This window comes from Balearica regulorum, chromosome 22, assembly GCF_011004875.1.
Source record: "Balearica regulorum gibbericeps isolate bBalReg1 chromosome 22, bBalReg1.pri, whole genome shotgun sequence".
Taxonomy (NCBI): Eukaryota; Metazoa; Chordata; class Aves; order Gruiformes; family Gruidae; genus Balearica; species Balearica regulorum.
In genome coordinates, this window is record NC_046205.1 from 5,461,255 (window position 1) to 5,478,620 (window position 17,366).

Genomic DNA, 17,366 nt, shown 5'->3' on the forward strand with positions numbered 1-17,366 from the left:
GAGGGTTGGAGAAGTTGACTCAGAAAAAGGGGAAGGTAGAGATGGAGCGTTCAGTGCATCTCCTCCTGCACTGAAGGGAAGCAACATCCTTCCCCAGGAGACTGCCGGGGTCCGTGGGCACGGTGTGCCGAGGGGCTGGCCAGTGGCTTGTCACACAGCTGTGCCCCTGGGACCACCTGCCAGGGCACCAGGGCTCTCGGCAGAACCCCACGGCCACAGGCACCACATCGGCTCTGCGAGAGCCAGGGACGAGGGTCGGTCACGCGTGAGGACCTGCTGCTGCCGGCCGCACGGCACTGATGGCCGCTCGGGAAGCAGGCAGACATCAGCTCCTGTTTACGGCTCGTACAGAGAGACACGGGCGCAGGGTCCAGCACGGCTCCAGGGCTGCATGCCCCGGGAACACCCCAACGCAGGGGGCACACGGGGGGCTGGGGGCACCCTGCGCTTCTCCCCAGGCTCCCCCAGGGCTGGGGCACTTCTGCCTCCTCCGCGGGCGACTGGCAGGCGGGGGATGCCCGCTGCCGAGCGCAGCCGGGCCGGGATGGCACCGCACGCCAGAAGGCTGTGGCGAGGGCGAGATGCTGGGTGCGCCTCGATGTTGCTCTGTGCGCCTGTGCCAAGCAGGGGTCCGTCCCGCGTCCCTCCTGGCTGCCCCCGTTGAGGCGGAGAAGGGAAGGGGAGCTGAGGAGCAGAGCTCCTGGCTGCTCAGGTGTGATGGAGGGCAGGTAGCCCAGCACAGCCTCACCGCGGTCACGCTGTGCTCTCCTGAGCGTCAGCGTTTCCTCCTGCTGCGCAGCCAGAGATCAAAAAATAGCCAGGCTTTCCAGCTCTTCGCCTTAGTGCCTTCCCCCCTCCAGAGGATAATAAGCTGCTTTTAATATTTGACATGTTTATTAACAGATGCAGTTGTGACAGCTGATGACTTCATATGCCAGTTACCACTGAAATGTTAGTAATAACTTGGAATTAACTGTCATAAATAAAAAAGACTACAAAGGCAACTGGATGGTGTGTCACTCTGCAGTAATTCACTGAGACCCCGTTGGCTCTGGATGCAACGCTGGAAGGTCCTTTGTGGAGCTCCAGTCCGGGTTTTGCAACAGTCACAATATTTTGGCTGGATATTGTCTTAGGAGGTGGTACTAGTGGGGTGGAATTCCCTCATGCAGGAGTTCGCACTAGATGCCTTTACAAAGCTGGATACTCTGGTAATAATAATAATAAAAAGCCCCTACCCGGTGGATGGGGATGGAGTCTACGGCATTGAGACCAGGATTTATTAATGTGCAAATTGCTCTGATATGATCACATACTTTCTGCTTTGCATACGCAGGGAGCAGCGTGGGCTGATGGAGTATGAACTAGCCTGGGCGATCTTTACGAGCTGAAATCCTGCACATCACAGAAGGGTTTGTTTCTCTGCGCAAAACCTGGGAAGCTTTTAGAAACCTGCTTTAAAAAACAAGTGAACAAAATCCCCAGACCCAAATGCACCAGACTGCTCCATGAACTCGCCATGAATATATTTTTCATTTTTTTTGACAGAAACGTGCATGTAACTTTCTCTGGAGGAACCGAGGATTTTTCTAGTTGGTCTTGTAGTATTTTAAAACTGAGAAACCAGTAGAGTCTTTTCAGCAGTGATGAGGGAGTGACAAGTCAGAGGTAAGGGTTTCAGAATGCATGTTTGTTTAGATGAAGCTTTTGCAATGTGGGCTGCTAATGAGGAACGCAAGCCTTGTCAGCATCCGACTTGCGGGTTTGCCTTGTGCAATGTGGATAATGAGTTCAGACAATGAGAGCTGTGAGAAATCACAGCACAATCTGTTGGGATCCCCGTCTCCCCCACCCCCAAGGTGCGTGGGGCTTTGCAGGGAAGCTGGGCTGCCGCACACTGTCCCCTGCCACTGTTTTACCTTCCCAGACCCGGGAAGGGGACACGGAGAGCTAGTCGCAATATTGATCAGTTTGCTGGAGCTCGTTGCTGATACTGGACCAGCCCCAGGGTCCCGCCGGCCGCGGTGCAGAGGCTGAGTGCTGCGCGGCGGGCTGCAGTGCCCTGCCTGCTTTCCCACTGACTTCCAGAGACGGGAGCGTGCCCGAGCTGAGCAATGAGGGGACGAGGCAGTTAAGCGATTGCTGTCTCAATATTGTTGTGGCTGCGCCTAACAGCCTCCTGCAGAAGATGGCACCCATGGGGGCACGGCAGGCACCCGGAGAGTGCGGGGTAAGTACGTACTCCCTGGGCTTTCAGATGGGGGATCAGCGGGGAAATGGTTAACAGCGATCATGGTAATAATTAGACGTCCGTGTTAACACCCCATGCTGATGTGCAGGGGAAGTGCTGCTGGATCTCGGCGCTGGGCTGCCGAACCTGTGGGTTAGCGAGGGCTCGGGGCTTGCTGCAGCGTGCTCCCGCAGCCAGGCAGGGACACGGGTCCCCAGCGAGGGCTCGGGTCAAGGTGACGTTTCAGCCTCCGTCCTCTGGTCCTCCGTGCCCACTGAGCTGGGGTGCTGCGAGACGAGGGTGCGGGCGACTGGGGAATGGTCACCCCTGGACTGCTGGGGTTTCTTGTAGACTCAGGCGTGTGTGTTCCCTGGAGACGGACGAAGCGGTGTTCAGGTGATCTGGTTTGGTTTTAGAGGGGTGTCTTATAGTAAAAGGCATTAAAATAGGGTAACACCGGCAGAAGCAAATGTTGCACAGCATGGCAGGCACGGAGCCTTCGCCCTGCTGCACAGGGGTCAGCGGGTACCAGTGCCAAAATTCCTGTTACCCAAAGGTCCGTGGCTGTTTGTGGTCGCCAGGTTTACGCTGAGATCCCACGGAGACCCAGCACTTGCAGTGAAACATCTGCCCAAGGGGTTCTCCACTTTGAATGATTTTGTCTGAAGTCCATCCGTGACCCTGGAGCAGGCGAGCTCCTGACTGCCCGATCACCTCATCCTCGCCATGGGGCCGGGGCCATGGAGGCTGGATGGGAGGACGGCGGCAGCAACTGCGAGCCTGGGAATGCCAGTGCTGCGACATGCCTGGAAACCACCCTGGAAAAAAGGCTCGTTTCAGCTGGATCAGCTCCCTGGCCCCGGTGCGGCCGCTGCGAAAGCAGCAGCACCACCCTGAGGGACACGGCAGGGAGCGAGCCAGGGGTGCAGGGGCACTCACTCCGGGGCCGCAGGGGCATGGATGTGACCCCCTGAACACAGCCAAAATACGCTGGCCATGCCAGCATGTGCAGGCAACGGCAGAGCAGAGCATAAACCCCACGTGTCCATCATCCGAGCTAGACCTGAGCTGCCAGAGCACCTCTGTGCCCGTGCTACGGGGCCATGAAACTGCAGTGAGCACCAGTGCTGGGGCCAGGTCAGCCTCCCACCACCTGCGGGGATGGCACTGGGGTGGGAAAGCCGGGACCACATGGCCGAGGTGGGGACTGGCCAGCAGAGACACCTTCCCTGGGGCTGTGTGAGGGGGACCTGGTGTCCCCCCAGGACAGACGTGCCTGAGACCTTGGCAAACACAGACACAGCTTTCCAGCCGTACCCACCGACAACTGCCTCCGAGGATGCTCCTCTGGGATTGAAGCTTCCCCACACGCTCGTGCGCACCGGGTGGCGTGGCCTGGCTGCAGGATGAACTTCGTTGCAAACCACCCCGAACGATGCCAGGCTCTGCAGAGCGAGCTGGGTCCCCCCGTGCTGGCGGTGCGGGTTGCTGTCACCCCACAAAAAAGGCAGAACTCGCCTGTGCTCAGGCCAGGCTTGCAGCAATGGCTGGGCTGGAGAAAGCTCAGGCTGCCCGGCCCGCTCCCCCCCACCAGCCGAACGCCCTGTCCTGCCCGATGCCCAAAGCTGAGGCTGCTGGTTATTTTTCCCTGTCGTGTTTTCTGCTGCTGCTGCAATCCGTGCTGCTCCCGCTCCGCAGGGCTCAGGTTTCCCAGGCAGTGACATTTCGGTGCGAGAGCCGGTGCACCCGGAATCCCTGCAGGAAGCTCACACTTGGCAGATGCTTCCTTTGCACATGGCCAAGCAGAAAGCCCCAGGTGCTGTTTAGGGTCTTTGCCCCAGGCTTTGTCTCTGCTTTTGCCTGGAGAAGCTGATTAGCACAGCGGCTTGCGACTCACTGGGCTCCTGTAAGCCCTGGAAATTTGCTTTTAAAAAGCCTGCATTTAGAGGTAGTTCAGGAAGGTTGCTGTAAGCCCTTGTTTGGACACATTTACACTGAAATAAGAGGGGAATTGGGTATTGAGCTGAACGCGTGCACACTAGCATAGGATGAGAGCGCCCGTGTTTCCCATTTTGCGTTACAGCCCCCTGCTCCCCGCACACTCAGGGGCTCCGGGAGCGGGGGCTGTAGGCTAACATGGCGTGTGTCTGCTCTGCACCTCCCGGGGAACCTGCTGAGCATGTCCCTGCGCAGCAATAGGGCCTGTGGGGTTGTTGAGGAGCCCTTTAGATGGAAGAGCGAGGTTTTCGGTGCCCTGGTCTGCATTGCTCTTAAATGGACTGGTTTGCAATTCCTGGTCTGAAATTTGCTTTGGTTGCTGCTGTTCTAGTGCATTTGGTCCTTGGTTGGCATTTGGTGAGTGAGGCTTAAACCTACCTGAAGTTGTACCTATATAGAAAGAGGTTTGCTTTTCCAGTGACCGCAGCTCGATCCCCAAGCAGTTTCCCAGTCCGCAGTACCGGAGCCGTGCCTGCCGGGATGGCCCCAGCGCCTTTTCAGATGCTGCTCTGGTTTTGTGGAGAAGCAGCACACACCGAGCCTGCAGCCTGCTTCAGGGCTTCGCTGCTTCCTTCTCCTCCAGACCAGTATGCCGCTCCTCTGCGCTAGCAAGAGGGTAATGGAAATCCCCCAGTAAAAAGTTTCCTGTTGTTTTACAATGCTGAAGCACAAGCACTCCCGGAGAGAGGCCTGTGGCACTATTAATCGCAGCATTACTTGGAGCAGCTACTGTGCCGGGCACGGCGCGAGGCGGGCGAGGAGCTGGCGCTGAGTGGAGCGGGGGGCTGGAGCCAGCGGGGAGGCCGGGGGGCTGCTGCGGCAGAGCCCCGGAGTGACTCTCTGCCACCGGGCTGGGACAGAGGGGCGGCCGCGGGCAGGAGCCTCTCCTCGGCATATTCCCCATTAGCGGGTCACAGCACGGCTCCGCAGATCCGGGGAATGCAGTGCAGAAGCTGGTGGAAGGAGTCAGACCTCAACAATGCTGCGGAGAACTCTGCTGCCAGATTGGTTTTTATTATTTTATTTTTTCAGTGAAGTTTATGGGTTAGGGATTTTGCAGATCTTGGCACTCGGATATAATATCAAATGAAGACCTTCTGGTTCGGAAATTTGACTTAATGCAGCCTTCTTTTATTGCTTCAAGGATTAAGCAGAACAAAGTGGCTCTGCATGTGCATGTGCAGAGATGTTTGCCGGCTGGAGGTGCGTGAGACACCCTGTGGCAGTCGCGATGACCGAGCCATGCATGCATGGGACCTTCTTCCGTGGAGAGTCGTGGTGCTGCTCACGCAGCGTTCACGCTATCTCTGCCTCGTCGACAGGGAAACACCTCTCAGAAAGAGTGTGAGACTTTCCCAAAGGGAACGAGGGCCCCAAACCTGCGGCACCGCGCTGCCTTCCTCCCGCTGCCGGGCTGGCAGAGCAGGCAGGGAGCTCCGGCCACGACGGAACAGCTCTGGTGAGAGTCTCTGACCTCGCCTGGATGAGGCTCCCGCTCTGCGCGGCTGCCGGCACTCGCCTCCCCGGGGCTGGTTCCTGACACCCGCGTCTCCTGGCATGCACCGGGGCACGAGGGAAGACGGGTGCTTTGGAGCCCGCTGGCTCTACTCCCTCGCCGGGCTGGGGAGCCACACCGCCGCACCTGGGGCTTTAGCTGTCTGGGGAAGCTTTGCCTGCCGGAGACTTTTGCCAAGCAAGGGCAAGGCATGCAGCGAGATAAATGCGTGTGTGGGCTTCTGCTTGTTTGAAAGATGCCTCCTCTCCTGCTGGCTATATCCCACCTGCTGAGGTTCAGCCGTGCGGCAAGAGCAGCTCGGCCGCTTTCCGGGCAGGGCCGGACTGGGGAGGCTCACGGTGGCAGCAGTACCTCCTGATGCAGGGTGCTGGGTGCGTGCCAGCATCGCCGCATCCTACAGCTGCTCGATATTGGCCTGGGGGCTTCGGCAGATGCCGGGGAGCTGTGCTGCCCTCAGACAGGATGGCTGGTCCCGGTGCCGCTCCTCCCACCCCTGTGTGGTCTCCTTTATCTCCCCTCCGGTACCCGCTGGGATCTGTCCTGTTCTGGCTGGCTCAGACGCCGGGCAGCAGCTCATCGTGCTGGGAGCGAGGATCGCCGCGTGCCCCACGGACCCCATCCTCGCATGTGGCCCTGCTCTTCTTTGCAGCCCACTCCCGTTCCTCCTCCTCCTCCCGCTCCCCTCCCAGCACCTCTGGTACCCGGGCGCCGCTGTCGTTACTCAATGGGCTTGTTGAAAATTTACACAAAGGCAGGTTGGGGAATCTGCCGGCAGCGTGGAGCTGGCTGCTGCCATAAACCTCCCTGGGGCCAGACTCTGCCCAGGGAGGGCTCGGGGTGATTTGTCCCGGGTGCCGTCCCCCATGTCCGAGCCTGCCGGGTGCGGGGCTGCGCGTCTGCTGGGACCAAACAAAACCGGGTGAACCCCTGCAAAACCGCGACTCTTCCTGCAGGCAAAGGCATTTCTGGAGCCTGTTCTCCTTGTGCATTTGCACCCCCTAAACAGATTGCCAAGGTGAAATTCAAATTGTCTATCTAGCTCCGGGACCTAGAAACCCAAATTCCCCCACGCTCGTAGCTGATGTCCAGCCGGCTGTTGGCAGCCGACCTGGCAGTTCCCGGGGGTTCATTACTGCTGCTGCTGTAATCGGACTTTGTCCTGCCTCCAGCCCTCGCACGAGCATCTGGTCCTTCTCTCCCAGACTCAGTAAACCTTTGGAGAGCCCGTTTACATTACGGATAGCCTGATACATTCAGCAAGAGGCAATATATCAGCAATTTAGTTATTGTGGATTAGGTCTTGAATATCCTGGGGATATAATGTTGGTCTTTCTCACCTTGTGTGTAGGAGGACTAATGGTAAATTATCTGGATGGTTTACATTTTCTGGTTTGTATTGGAGCTCCCAAGGACCAATTTATCCTCATTGAATTGCAAACAAGGCTTACTGTCATCTCAGATGCAGGGGCCAGGTCTCTCCATAAATGAATTCAGAGCAATTCAGGTTACCCCAACTTCTGCCTGTCGATGGGATAACGGCATAAATTCTGCTAATGTTTAGACTGGAAATTGTTTGCAGCAACCCGAGCTTGACTGATGGCTGCAATAGCAGAAAGAATCGTAATTTGTGTCCCGAGGTGAGGGTGGGAAGAGCTGAGAGCCCAGCCCTTCTGCTGCGGGCTCTGCCGGTAGGCACACCGCAGACACCGTGCTTGAAGGGAGGTTTTGAAACATGGGGATCGTCCCAGCGACCCGCCTTGGCACTGGCTGTTCAGCATCGTTCAGCTTTTCTGTGCTGAGTGGGCAGCTGTGGCCAGAGGCCCAGGCTCTCTTTGGGCTAGAAAGCGAGGAAACGAGGAGGAAAAAGCGTGTGCTTGTCTGGTTTGTGCTCGTGGCCTCAAGGTTCCTTCCCTATGGCACTTCCCTGCCCTTGTGCTGAACAAACCTTGAGAGATGGGGTACATGGCAGCGGCAAAAGCTTCACGCTGGGTCTTGGCACGCCGGGGCTGTGTTTGCTCCCTAGGAACATCCCTGCTGCTGTCCCCACGCCGAGGGGATTTTGCCTAAACTGTGAGTGTTGTGTAAACAGTGCAGGACGCGGAGCGGGTTCAGCGTGTACTTCCTGCGAACGCGCTTCACCTGCAAACCCGCCGTAATTAAAACCAAGGGGCAGCCAGGGCAGGGCGGCGGCACCGTGCTCCCTCCAGCGCAGCTGGCGCTCAGAACTAATTTGGGGAGAGTCTGGGCCTCGCCGTATGGACACTGCGCCGCTCACACCAGCTAGCATCCCCAGGGTCCTCTGGCTGTGCCGCGCCATGCCGTGCGTCCCTCCTCGCCCGGCTGCCCGTGCTGCCTCACCCCCGCGCAGGGGAGCCCCATGCCGTGCCCAGGTCCCTGCATGTGAGCGCGATGCGGAGGGAGGCCGGGGTGGGATCCCCTCTCCGCACAGCTCTCCGCTCTGGTAAACACTCCCAACAGCTCAGCTTAAGCACTTGACAATGTTTATAAAGCAGCTTGCAGCAAACAGACTTGGAAGTGCAGAACAAGTTGGTGTTTACACAAGCAACTAATTATTTATTTGAAAATCCTGTGGATGAGCTGTGGGCTGTAACGACAAGCACATGGGGAGCGCTGTGCTCCTGCCCCAGCAGCGCTCGGCAGAGTCGCGGCAGAGGCACGGTGAAAAGTTCAAAGCCACCGGGACAGGAGGACGACGGCAGCGCTCTGAGCACCCCATGGCCTCCAGGCCTCGCTGGCACACGTGAGCCAAAGCCGCCATCAGGTGCCCACTCTGGGGCACGTCTCGGTGTCAGGACACGTGCTGCTACGAGGCTCAGCGGTACGCGGGTCACATCTCCCTGCAGCAGCTGGCTCACGATGCTGCCAGCCCGCTGCCGCTGCTGTGGGCAGCCCTCTCCGTTCAGGTGTTTTGCTGCCGTAGCTGTCACCACCCTACAGCTGGGAAGGGGCAGGGGACCTGCTCCGGCCGGTGGCCCCTTGGCAGGTCCCCAACCCCACGGTGGGTGTGGGAGGGGGCCGGCACCCCGGGGCCGCGTCCATCCCGCAGGCAGCGCGGGCTGCGGCCGGGCTTCAGTCCAGCACCATTGCCACTGGCCATTTGGGGCACCGACGATTGCGTAGTTATTATAAAGGGATTAAAACCATTTTCTGTTTCATTTGACTTCACAGAGTGAATGTTGTCGCCTTTATTTCCACACAATAGCAGCCGTTGGTGGAACTTTGCTCTGCCAGTTGCGGAGAGAAGAGCGTGGCCCTGCCTGGCAGTGCCAGCACTCTCCGTGCAGCCCGGAGGTCGCCCTTCCTGCACGCCAGCCGCAGGGCACACGGAAAACCACCTCCTGGGTCATTTCCCGGGGAAGCAGCACACTGCTCCACAGCAGCCCTGCCTGCGCTGCCTCTCCCCTGGCCTCGGGCAGCGCGGCCGGCAGGAACAGGGTCTCGGCCGCAGGAGCAGGGTCTTGGCCACTCCAGGGCGAGGACAAGACACATGGAGCTCCCGGTCTGGCTGTGCCTGGAGCCCTGCGCGCTGTGCTGCCATCCGGCAACTTCCCGCTGCGCTGGGCTTCCCTTTGCTCTCCAAGAAGTTCATGCAGAGGAATTGGTTTGTTGCCCAGCCTGCCCTCCCGGCATTGCCATCTCGTCGCCCTGTCCTGCCATGCACGCTGGGCAACTCATCACCGCCGCTTGGCGAGGGCAGCACGGCATTTACAGCCACACTTGCTGCCGAACGCCGGGCTTCCTCCATCGGCAGGGCCATGCCAGAGCCGGTGAGCCCTGGGCAGAGCAGCTCCCGTGCTCAGCCCCGCTCGGCACTGCCTCTGCCTGCGCAGGCAGTGCTGACCCTTCCCTGCTGCTCCGGGGCAATGGGAGCTGGGAGGTTTGGAAATTCCCTCCAAGCAGAAACGCGGCGTTTTGGGTAGCTCGCGGGACGATCCCGCCCCGTCCCCAGACAGCCCCGTCTCCGGCTTGGGACTGCAGGCTCGCTTTCTGCTCGGCTCGACTACCAGCCCCAGAGGTGCCCACTTGATGGGAAACATCTTGTGCGCTTGGCAGCCCGCAGAGGCCATCTGCTGCTCAAGGAGGGGCGGCCGAGGGGGACTGGCACTATTTTAAACAAGTTGCAGCTATAACTGTATGCAGCATTGGCAGATGGCAAAGCTGCATTAGGCGTTCCTACATGTGCTAACTGTTATTAAGCAACGCAGTGACTTGTGGATGAGGTTGGAGGGCGATTCGCCCCACACCACTCCGGGTGCCGCCGTCTGCCTGCACTCCCTGTGTTCTGCTCCCCCAGTTTGTCCCACAGCTTCTGCGCTCGCCCGCCGCAGTGCCGAGCCCAGCCGTCATGGGAGCGATGTCGACTGTTGAGTTAATCTGTTCTCTTCTTCCTTTGCAGTTCCTGCGAGTGCACTTGGAAACTGCAAGCAGCTAACGCTCGCTGCCGGAGCCCCCAGATGGGACTAGAGCCAAGCTCCTGCGCTCCTTACGGGGATGAAGGTAGAGCCATGTTACCTGCTACCTAAGCTCGCTGTGGCCGATGTAGTTTGTGGATATGGTCCCGTACCAGGCTTCGTGCACAGACTCTCAGCTCTGATCCCGCCCGAGACGTTTTAGCGGCAGCAGAGAGATCCCCGGCTGTGGAGCGGGCTCCTCCGACCACCCTGCGACGGAGGGGCTGCAGCGCTGGAGAGTTACTATGCAGCTTGGACTGTTTGTGGTGGTGGTTTTTCTAAGCTCGATGGATCTAACAGGCAGCAGCAAAGTGGTGAAGGGCAAGAGGCAAAGACGAAGTATGTATGAAACGCTTTTCTTTACTTCTTCTCGTGATGCTGTACGGTTTGTGCAGATGGTGAATGCGTTCCCTAACACAGAGAGCTGGGCAGAGCCTGGGGTGCCCCGCAAGCCCTCGGAGCTCCCCAGGTTCCACTCCCGTGCAGAGATGTGCACTACCCTGTCCTGCCGGACCTGCCGCAGCCCCGAGCCGCAGGCAGGTGCCCCCCAGCAGCTGCCTGCACTAACCCTGCAGGCAGTGCCGGGCAGGCACGGGGAGGAGCTGCCCCCCAGCCTGCGGCTCGGGGCAGGGACCGGCCAGCGCTGCTCCCACGGGTGAGCTGGTGCCCACGGCAGCGCCCGTGGCCAGAGGAGTTCGCTCTGTGGAGCAGGACGGGGTCAGCCTCCCCGCTTCCCGCAGCGCCTTGGCTGCCCCCACTTTTGCCCCCGCAGGCACTGAGCGGGCCGGCAGCCTCGGGGTCCCCCACCATTGTCAGGTGCCTCCCCAGGAGAAGTGAGCTGTAGAGGGAAGGGAGCGGGTGAGCAGAGCCGTGCATCGCTCCCCACCCTCCTCCCAGACGCTGCTCCGCTGGCAGGCTCCTGCCCCGCGCTGTCCTTTTACCCCCACGGCCACCCCGTCCCACCCGGAGCCACCCGGCAGGCTCTGCCCCAGGCAGCAGCCACGCACGGTGCCCACTCAGCTGCTACCGGGTGCTGGGCCGCAGGGTGGCCGGGCTGCGGTGCGACCCGCAGTGCACGGGGTTGTAATTATCCCTGCAGCCCGGATGGTCCTTGGCTGGTCCCAGCTCGGGGCTCACGCAGGGCAACCAGGCTGAATCGGTACAAGAGCTGCCAGATGGGTTTGCCCTCATTTACGTAAGCTGGGTTTAGAACTGGTTTACATTAGAACTATCTTAAATTAAATTATATAAAAATTATTTTATATTAAAACTGGGACTGCTGAGTCCTGGGAGAACAAGGAAAACCTGATGTCATGGCTAATGCTATGAAGTGCAATTTCCAGCGAGGGGCTGGTTTATACCTTTGCCATAGAGGCAGACCTTGGCACAGCTGCCCAGCGCTGCGGGAGGGATGGGGCCGGATCCCCGGGGGTCCCTGCGTACGGGAGGCCCATAATGCCAAGGGGAGGTCTCAGTCCAGACCTGCAAAGCCTCCTGGCAGCTGGTCACGGAGGGTCCGCGGGGCTGGGGACCCCCGGCTGCTTTCTGTTTCGCTTCCCCAGGCTGCGGCAGCCTCCGCGCCATGGACCAGCGATGGGCTGGGACAGGCAGAGGGGAGCTGCCGAGGTCTCGGGTCACTGTGGGGGGAGAGGAAAGTTTTCTTACCTCTCGGTCTGGCATGTGAACACTGTGGTGCTCCACGCTCGCTTTTGAAGTGTGGTAAACACAGTATTTAAAAGAAAACATTTCTTAAATACACAGCTTTTCTATAAACAAGGACGCTGCTTGCATAATAAACTAATAAAAATAACCTGCATTCTAGCCTGCAAAGAATGCTATTGGTTTCAAAACAAGCAGCATTTTGTATGATAATTAAAAGCAGAAAACTCTCAAGACATGGGATTGAGTATTTTTCTTGGACTGAACTTAGGAGCTGAGAGCACATCTCTATTTTGAGGGCAGTGAAATCTCCTGCACTGCCAGATACAGTTAACAAAAGCAGGGTCAGGGCGAGATCTAGCTGGGGACGCAGCCTGGCTCGCAGCGCAGCGCAGACTTAGCCAGACGGTTTTGCTCCAGCCCTGCGCAGCTCTGGTCCCCTCATCCTGCGGCGTGCCCGTAGCTCGGCGGGGCGGCACCACCAGCCCCAAGGGGGGACGTGGGGGGAGGCGCTGGCCCCCTGGGTGCGTGTCCCTGGCGGGTGTCTGCCCGGTGCAGGCGGCAGGGCCAAGTGGCAGGGCAGGAGGCAGAGGCTGCTGGGCAGAGTGCCGGGACTCTGTGCAGAGTTGGCGGCTGCTGCTGGTCCTGCTCCTCACCGCTGCTGCTGGCACGACCCTCGCGCCTGTGCTCGGTGCGGCACTGCTGCCTGTGGGCGCCAGGCACGGGCCGTGACACCCGGCCGGAGCGGTGCCAGGAGCCGCAGTGAGGGCGTCAGTGCGGCAGGACCCAGCCCTTGGTCCTGCCCCTCCTGCCCCGTGGTGCCGGTGTTTTGGGGACGAAGCTGGTGCGTGCGGAGCCTGGCCGTGCAGGCGGGCGCTAACCGCTCCCTCTCTCTGCTCTTCCAGTTAGCACCGAGCTGAGTCAGGGCTGTGCCAGAGGCTGCGACCTGTGCTCTGAGTTCAATGGGTGCCTGAGATGTTCCCCCAAACTCTTCATCCTTCTGGAGAGGAATGACATCCGGCAAATTGGGATTTGCCTACCATCTTGTCCACTGGGATACTTTGGCCTTCGCAATACAGACATGAACAAGTGCATCAGTGAGTACGGCGGTGGGAGGGAACGGGCGAAACGCAGGAGGGTGGTGGTGCTTTGCGGAGCTTTGCAGGGGATCATGCCACCTCCAGTCAGGGGAGAGGAGATGCTGTGGCTGCATCGAAGGGGAGAAGGAGGTGCTGAGCAGGGCAGTGATCTACTCAGGGAATAACCCCGTAATCTATGCCGATGTTGGCTAACGCACCTTGGTGCAGCATGCAACCAGGCTGAGCTGCTCCTTCCCTTTGAGCAGCCACTAGACACTGCCCACGCTGTGCCCTCAGAGGCTGGGCAAGCATCCACTGCCCCACACCAGCCCTTCCATGCAGGGTTAGACTTGAGTTTTGGCCTTCCTGGTCTTTGAGAGCCTCTGCGGGTCTCTCTGTGCTGTAGGCAGGCGGTGGTCAATGGACCAGTGGTCCATTAGAGTAGAGGGCCACTAGCAAACGCTTCAGGGCTGGGTTACCCCGTCACAGCACGCTCAGCACCGCCCAGGTAATGCTGTGGATGTGGCATCCGGCAGGACATTTGGGAAGCTCTGTTACCTGGGCTGCCGGACTGGCACCCTCTTTCTTTGGGAGGAAGGAGGAGGAGGAGGGAGATCCTTTCAGTTTTTAAGGTGCTACTTGCACAAGTACCTTTTCTTCTCTCCTCTGCCCGTTCACCACAGCCAAGCAGCTCTCTGAATGAGATCCTTGGCCTGGGGCTCCCTCTTTCAGCCAGAGCACCAGAAAGAAGCTGGACATGGAAAAATGTGATCACTTCCCTGGCAGTTTCATGCAAATCGCCCTCGTGGCCAGACTTCCATCTAACTCCGTTTCTCTGCAGCCCATACTGTAGCTGCAGCTGGAGCCATTGATACAGGACTTTATGCTTTGTGCTGTCCTGCTCTGGCTGACTGATGCTCAAGCTGAACACCAGCCCCAACCTTTTCCACCCTGCCCGATTTTGATCTGGCAGCAGCTGCTGCTGGCTATGAGAGCTGCAGCACAGCGGCTCTGTCCTGTACCAGGGAATGGTGCAAAGCAGACTGATTCTATCCGAGTAGCACAACCAGGCCTGGCAGGACGTTAAGAGGCTCGTCCTGGCTGTTGGCAGACCCCTTGGAGGCAGGATCAAACTCCAGTTACCAGTCAAGAGCTTCCCAAGTCTTTTGCTCACATCAGACTACATGACGGCTTTGTGTTGGTTTTTTTTTTCCCCAGAATGCAAAATTGAGAACTGTGAGTCCTGTTTCAGTCGAAACTTTTGCACAAAATGTAAGGAAGGTTTGTATTTGCACAAAGGGAGGTGTTACGTCACATGCCCCGAAGGCTACTCTGCTGCCAACGGCACCATGGAGTGCAGCAGTCCTGGTAAGTGATGCTCGGGCACCTTTCGCTGAGCTTTCTGTGCCTCTGTCGGGCCCAGTCGCATGAATTGCCACACTTTGGTTTAGATGATAAAACGAGCCCCTCAGAGACGATGGCTTGTCGTACCCGTGTCAAGTGGGTGACGGCACAGGCCAGACGCAGCCCTGCAGAGGGCTGAGCCCTCCGAAAACCAGCCTAGACGGGGAGCAGCACCCCGGCATTGCTGCGGCGTGCTTGTGCAGCGTGACTCAGTTTGTGCGGTATGGCGAGGAAGGGGGTGCCTTGAGAGCTGCTGGGGAAACCCACGTACCCTTCCAGCCTGCAAGTGGGGGAGTGGTGCGGTGGTGTGCGAGGGCTCCGGGAATCCCGAGGCAGCAACGGAGAAACGAGAGTTACTGCTGGCCTCTCTTGTTATCTGGCAGCACAATGTGAAATGAGTGAGTGGGGGCCCTGGGGGCCCTGCTCCAAGAAGAGGAAGCTCTGCGGCTTCAAGAAGGGCAATGAAGACCGAACGCGGCGGATTCTGCAGGCTCCATCCGGAGACGTGTCCCTGTGTCCTGCCACCACAGAGGTGCGGAGGTGCACCGTGCAGAAGAACCAGTGCCCCGAAGGTGAGCAGACGTGGAATATCTCACCATCCTTCCCCAGCACCCTTTATTTGTCAGGCACAAGTATTCAGCCAATTGTCAGGTATCATAAATGCGCTGTGCATCTCGTACCCCTCTACGGCACAGGGAACACAACGTGACAGCAGCCAGAAAGACCCCTGGGTGGAACCGGCACAGACCTCGGGTGGGCGATCCTCAGCATGGCTTGCCACACATCCCACGGGCTTTCAGATATTTTAGCTTCTTCCCCAAGCAGAGATCAGCCAGGCAGCTGAGCGGCCAAAGGTGCAGGCCTGCACGCTGCAGTGACGAGAGTCATCTTCTTCTCTACCAGAACGCTTAGGTCTGCGTTTTTCCCAGCAATTAGAGTGTCTTCAGGATGAATGGTGGTTTGGTCATCCTCTTATGGGATGGACGAGGATTGCAGCGGGGTTGAGTGTTTTGAGGGAAACCAGTTCTAAGCAGAGACTAACACCACAGGGATTAACAACGGGGCAGGGGGAGGCCGATCCGTCCCTCTGGTGCACACAGCAGCGGGCGTTAGCTAAGGGGCCTGGTATGCAGCCGTGGAGAAACACAAGTGTTAACACCTCTGCTGGAGACCGACAAATACAAAGCTAAATCCAGATTTGATCCTTCTTCCCTGTTTATATTTAGGCAACAGCCGGCGATGCAGAGCACAGCCCGGCAGACAGGGCGGCTCTCGGGCACCTCCGTGCGTGGGGAGGGCACAGGCCCTTCGGGCCACCCCGCAGCCACGGGCCGCGGGCCAGCTCGCTCTGCTGGAGAGCCTCACGGTGCCCCTTTGCTTTACTGCAGGGAAAAGGAAGAAAAAGGAAGAGCAAGGAAAGCAAGATAATGCGAATGGGAACAGAAATCGGAAAGACACCAAAGACGCTAAGTCTGGCACCAAGAAGAGGAAGAGCAAACAGAGAGGGGCTGAGGTCCCCACAACGTCCGCTAGCCCTGCCCAGTAGCTGGTCCTTTACGTCACCTGACGGCAAGACTTCATTGCTGCTATGTATATGAAAGCTTTATTGAACCAGAGCACTGCTACACAACACGTACACATGTCCAGAAAGACAGACATATACTCCCAGACCGACCCACAGACCCGACAGAAACCACATACACAATATTTAAGGAGGCTGCACACACACACACAGCACCCGGGACCGCGGAAGGACGCTGCCGAGGAGCGGGAGCACACGCGGAGGGAAGCCCACCTCCCCGGGGCTCTGCGGGGATGCTGCAGGGAGGAGAGGTGCAGTCTGACGCAGCGAAGGACCCGGACGCGAGACTTCATGACCAAGGGCCTCGCCTCGAGCCCGGGTGCCTGGCCCCAGCGTAGCACGGCTGCAGGCAGTGGGACGAGACTGGACCCGCACGGCCGCTCTCCCTGACCTGGGACCCGGACTCACACGAAGGCAGCGGCCTCTTTCTCTTTCCCCCACCCTTTATTTTGTGTTTTAAGCTGTATGACTTTATCATTGCGAATACATGTTAAACGTTTGTGGTAAGAGGTCAGTGGTATCTGCCCTGAATCTGCTTCAAAGAGTTATTTCAAATTAAAAAAACAAAAAACAAACAAAAAAAAAACCAAAAAACAAAATGACAACCAGCTTCCTGAGTGTGTGGTTCATGCCTTGGCCCCTATGGAGGCTGGTGTCCCACAGGACAGAGACTCACTTGTGGAAGGGAAACTCACCAAAGCTTTAAGAAAATCCCAGAAAGTGCTGCCAGCTGCACTGCAGCCACAACCCAGCCGTCCTGCGCTCGCAGGACCCCAGCTGTGCTCCGTGGAGCCCCTGAGGAATTTCCCACTGAAGGATCCAGTTAACATGCGGCAGATTGAGAAAATGAGAGGTTACAACAAACCACAGGTTGCCGAAACATTGTGACTCTGCTTGTACAGTCACAGCCGCGGGACTCCATCCCGGGAGAGGGACACGCTCGTCCGTCTGCCCAGACACGACCCAGGCACGTAGCAGGAGGGAAGGCAGGCGGGAGGGGGAAGGCACAGCTCGGGCTCTGCAGAAGAGAAACAAACTTTTAAGTTTGATGGTCTGCATGCCACCGACTGGAATTCCCTGGATTCAGCACAAGCGCTCCGGCTCTGCAAGAGCCCACACCTGGGCAGAGGAACCGGGACGAGGACCATGCAGGACAGAGACCCGGTGAGACCCGTGCGGGGTGACGTGAACGCTGCCTTCCCTGTGCGGAGAGCTTTACCCTCGGCAGTGTCACAAGGTGGCATACCGCTCAGTTTCCCTTATATTTTAAAATGTGTTTCCTCGATATAAATACGTGCAGACATTTAATTCCTCTAGAGTTCAGCAAAAGCCCGCTGGTCCTGAGGGACGGAGCCAGGGGAGGTGCCGTGGCTCCCAGAGATGTGCCCAGGCGCATCAGTGACGTGCTGCTGAAGCTCCTAGCTCC

General features: G+C 58.5%; 1 protein-coding gene across 1 annotated transcript; it reads left to right on the forward strand.

Moving 5' to 3' along the window:
- The first annotated feature begins 1,336 nt into the window (after window positions 1-1,336).
- RSPO1 (R-spondin 1) lies at window positions 1,337-16,523 on the forward strand. The gene is made up of 6 exons (XM_075773826.1): window positions 1,337-1,668; window positions 10,162-10,555; window positions 12,781-12,972; window positions 14,173-14,322; window positions 14,742-14,930; window positions 15,747-16,523. Exons 2-6 carry the CDS (start codon window positions 10,462-10,464, stop codon window positions 15,902-15,904), a joined length of 783 nt encoding a protein of 260 aa, XP_075629941.1. The 5' UTR covers window positions 1,337-1,668; window positions 10,162-10,461; the 3' UTR covers window positions 15,905-16,523.
- Window positions 16,524-17,366: the final 843 nt, after the last annotated feature.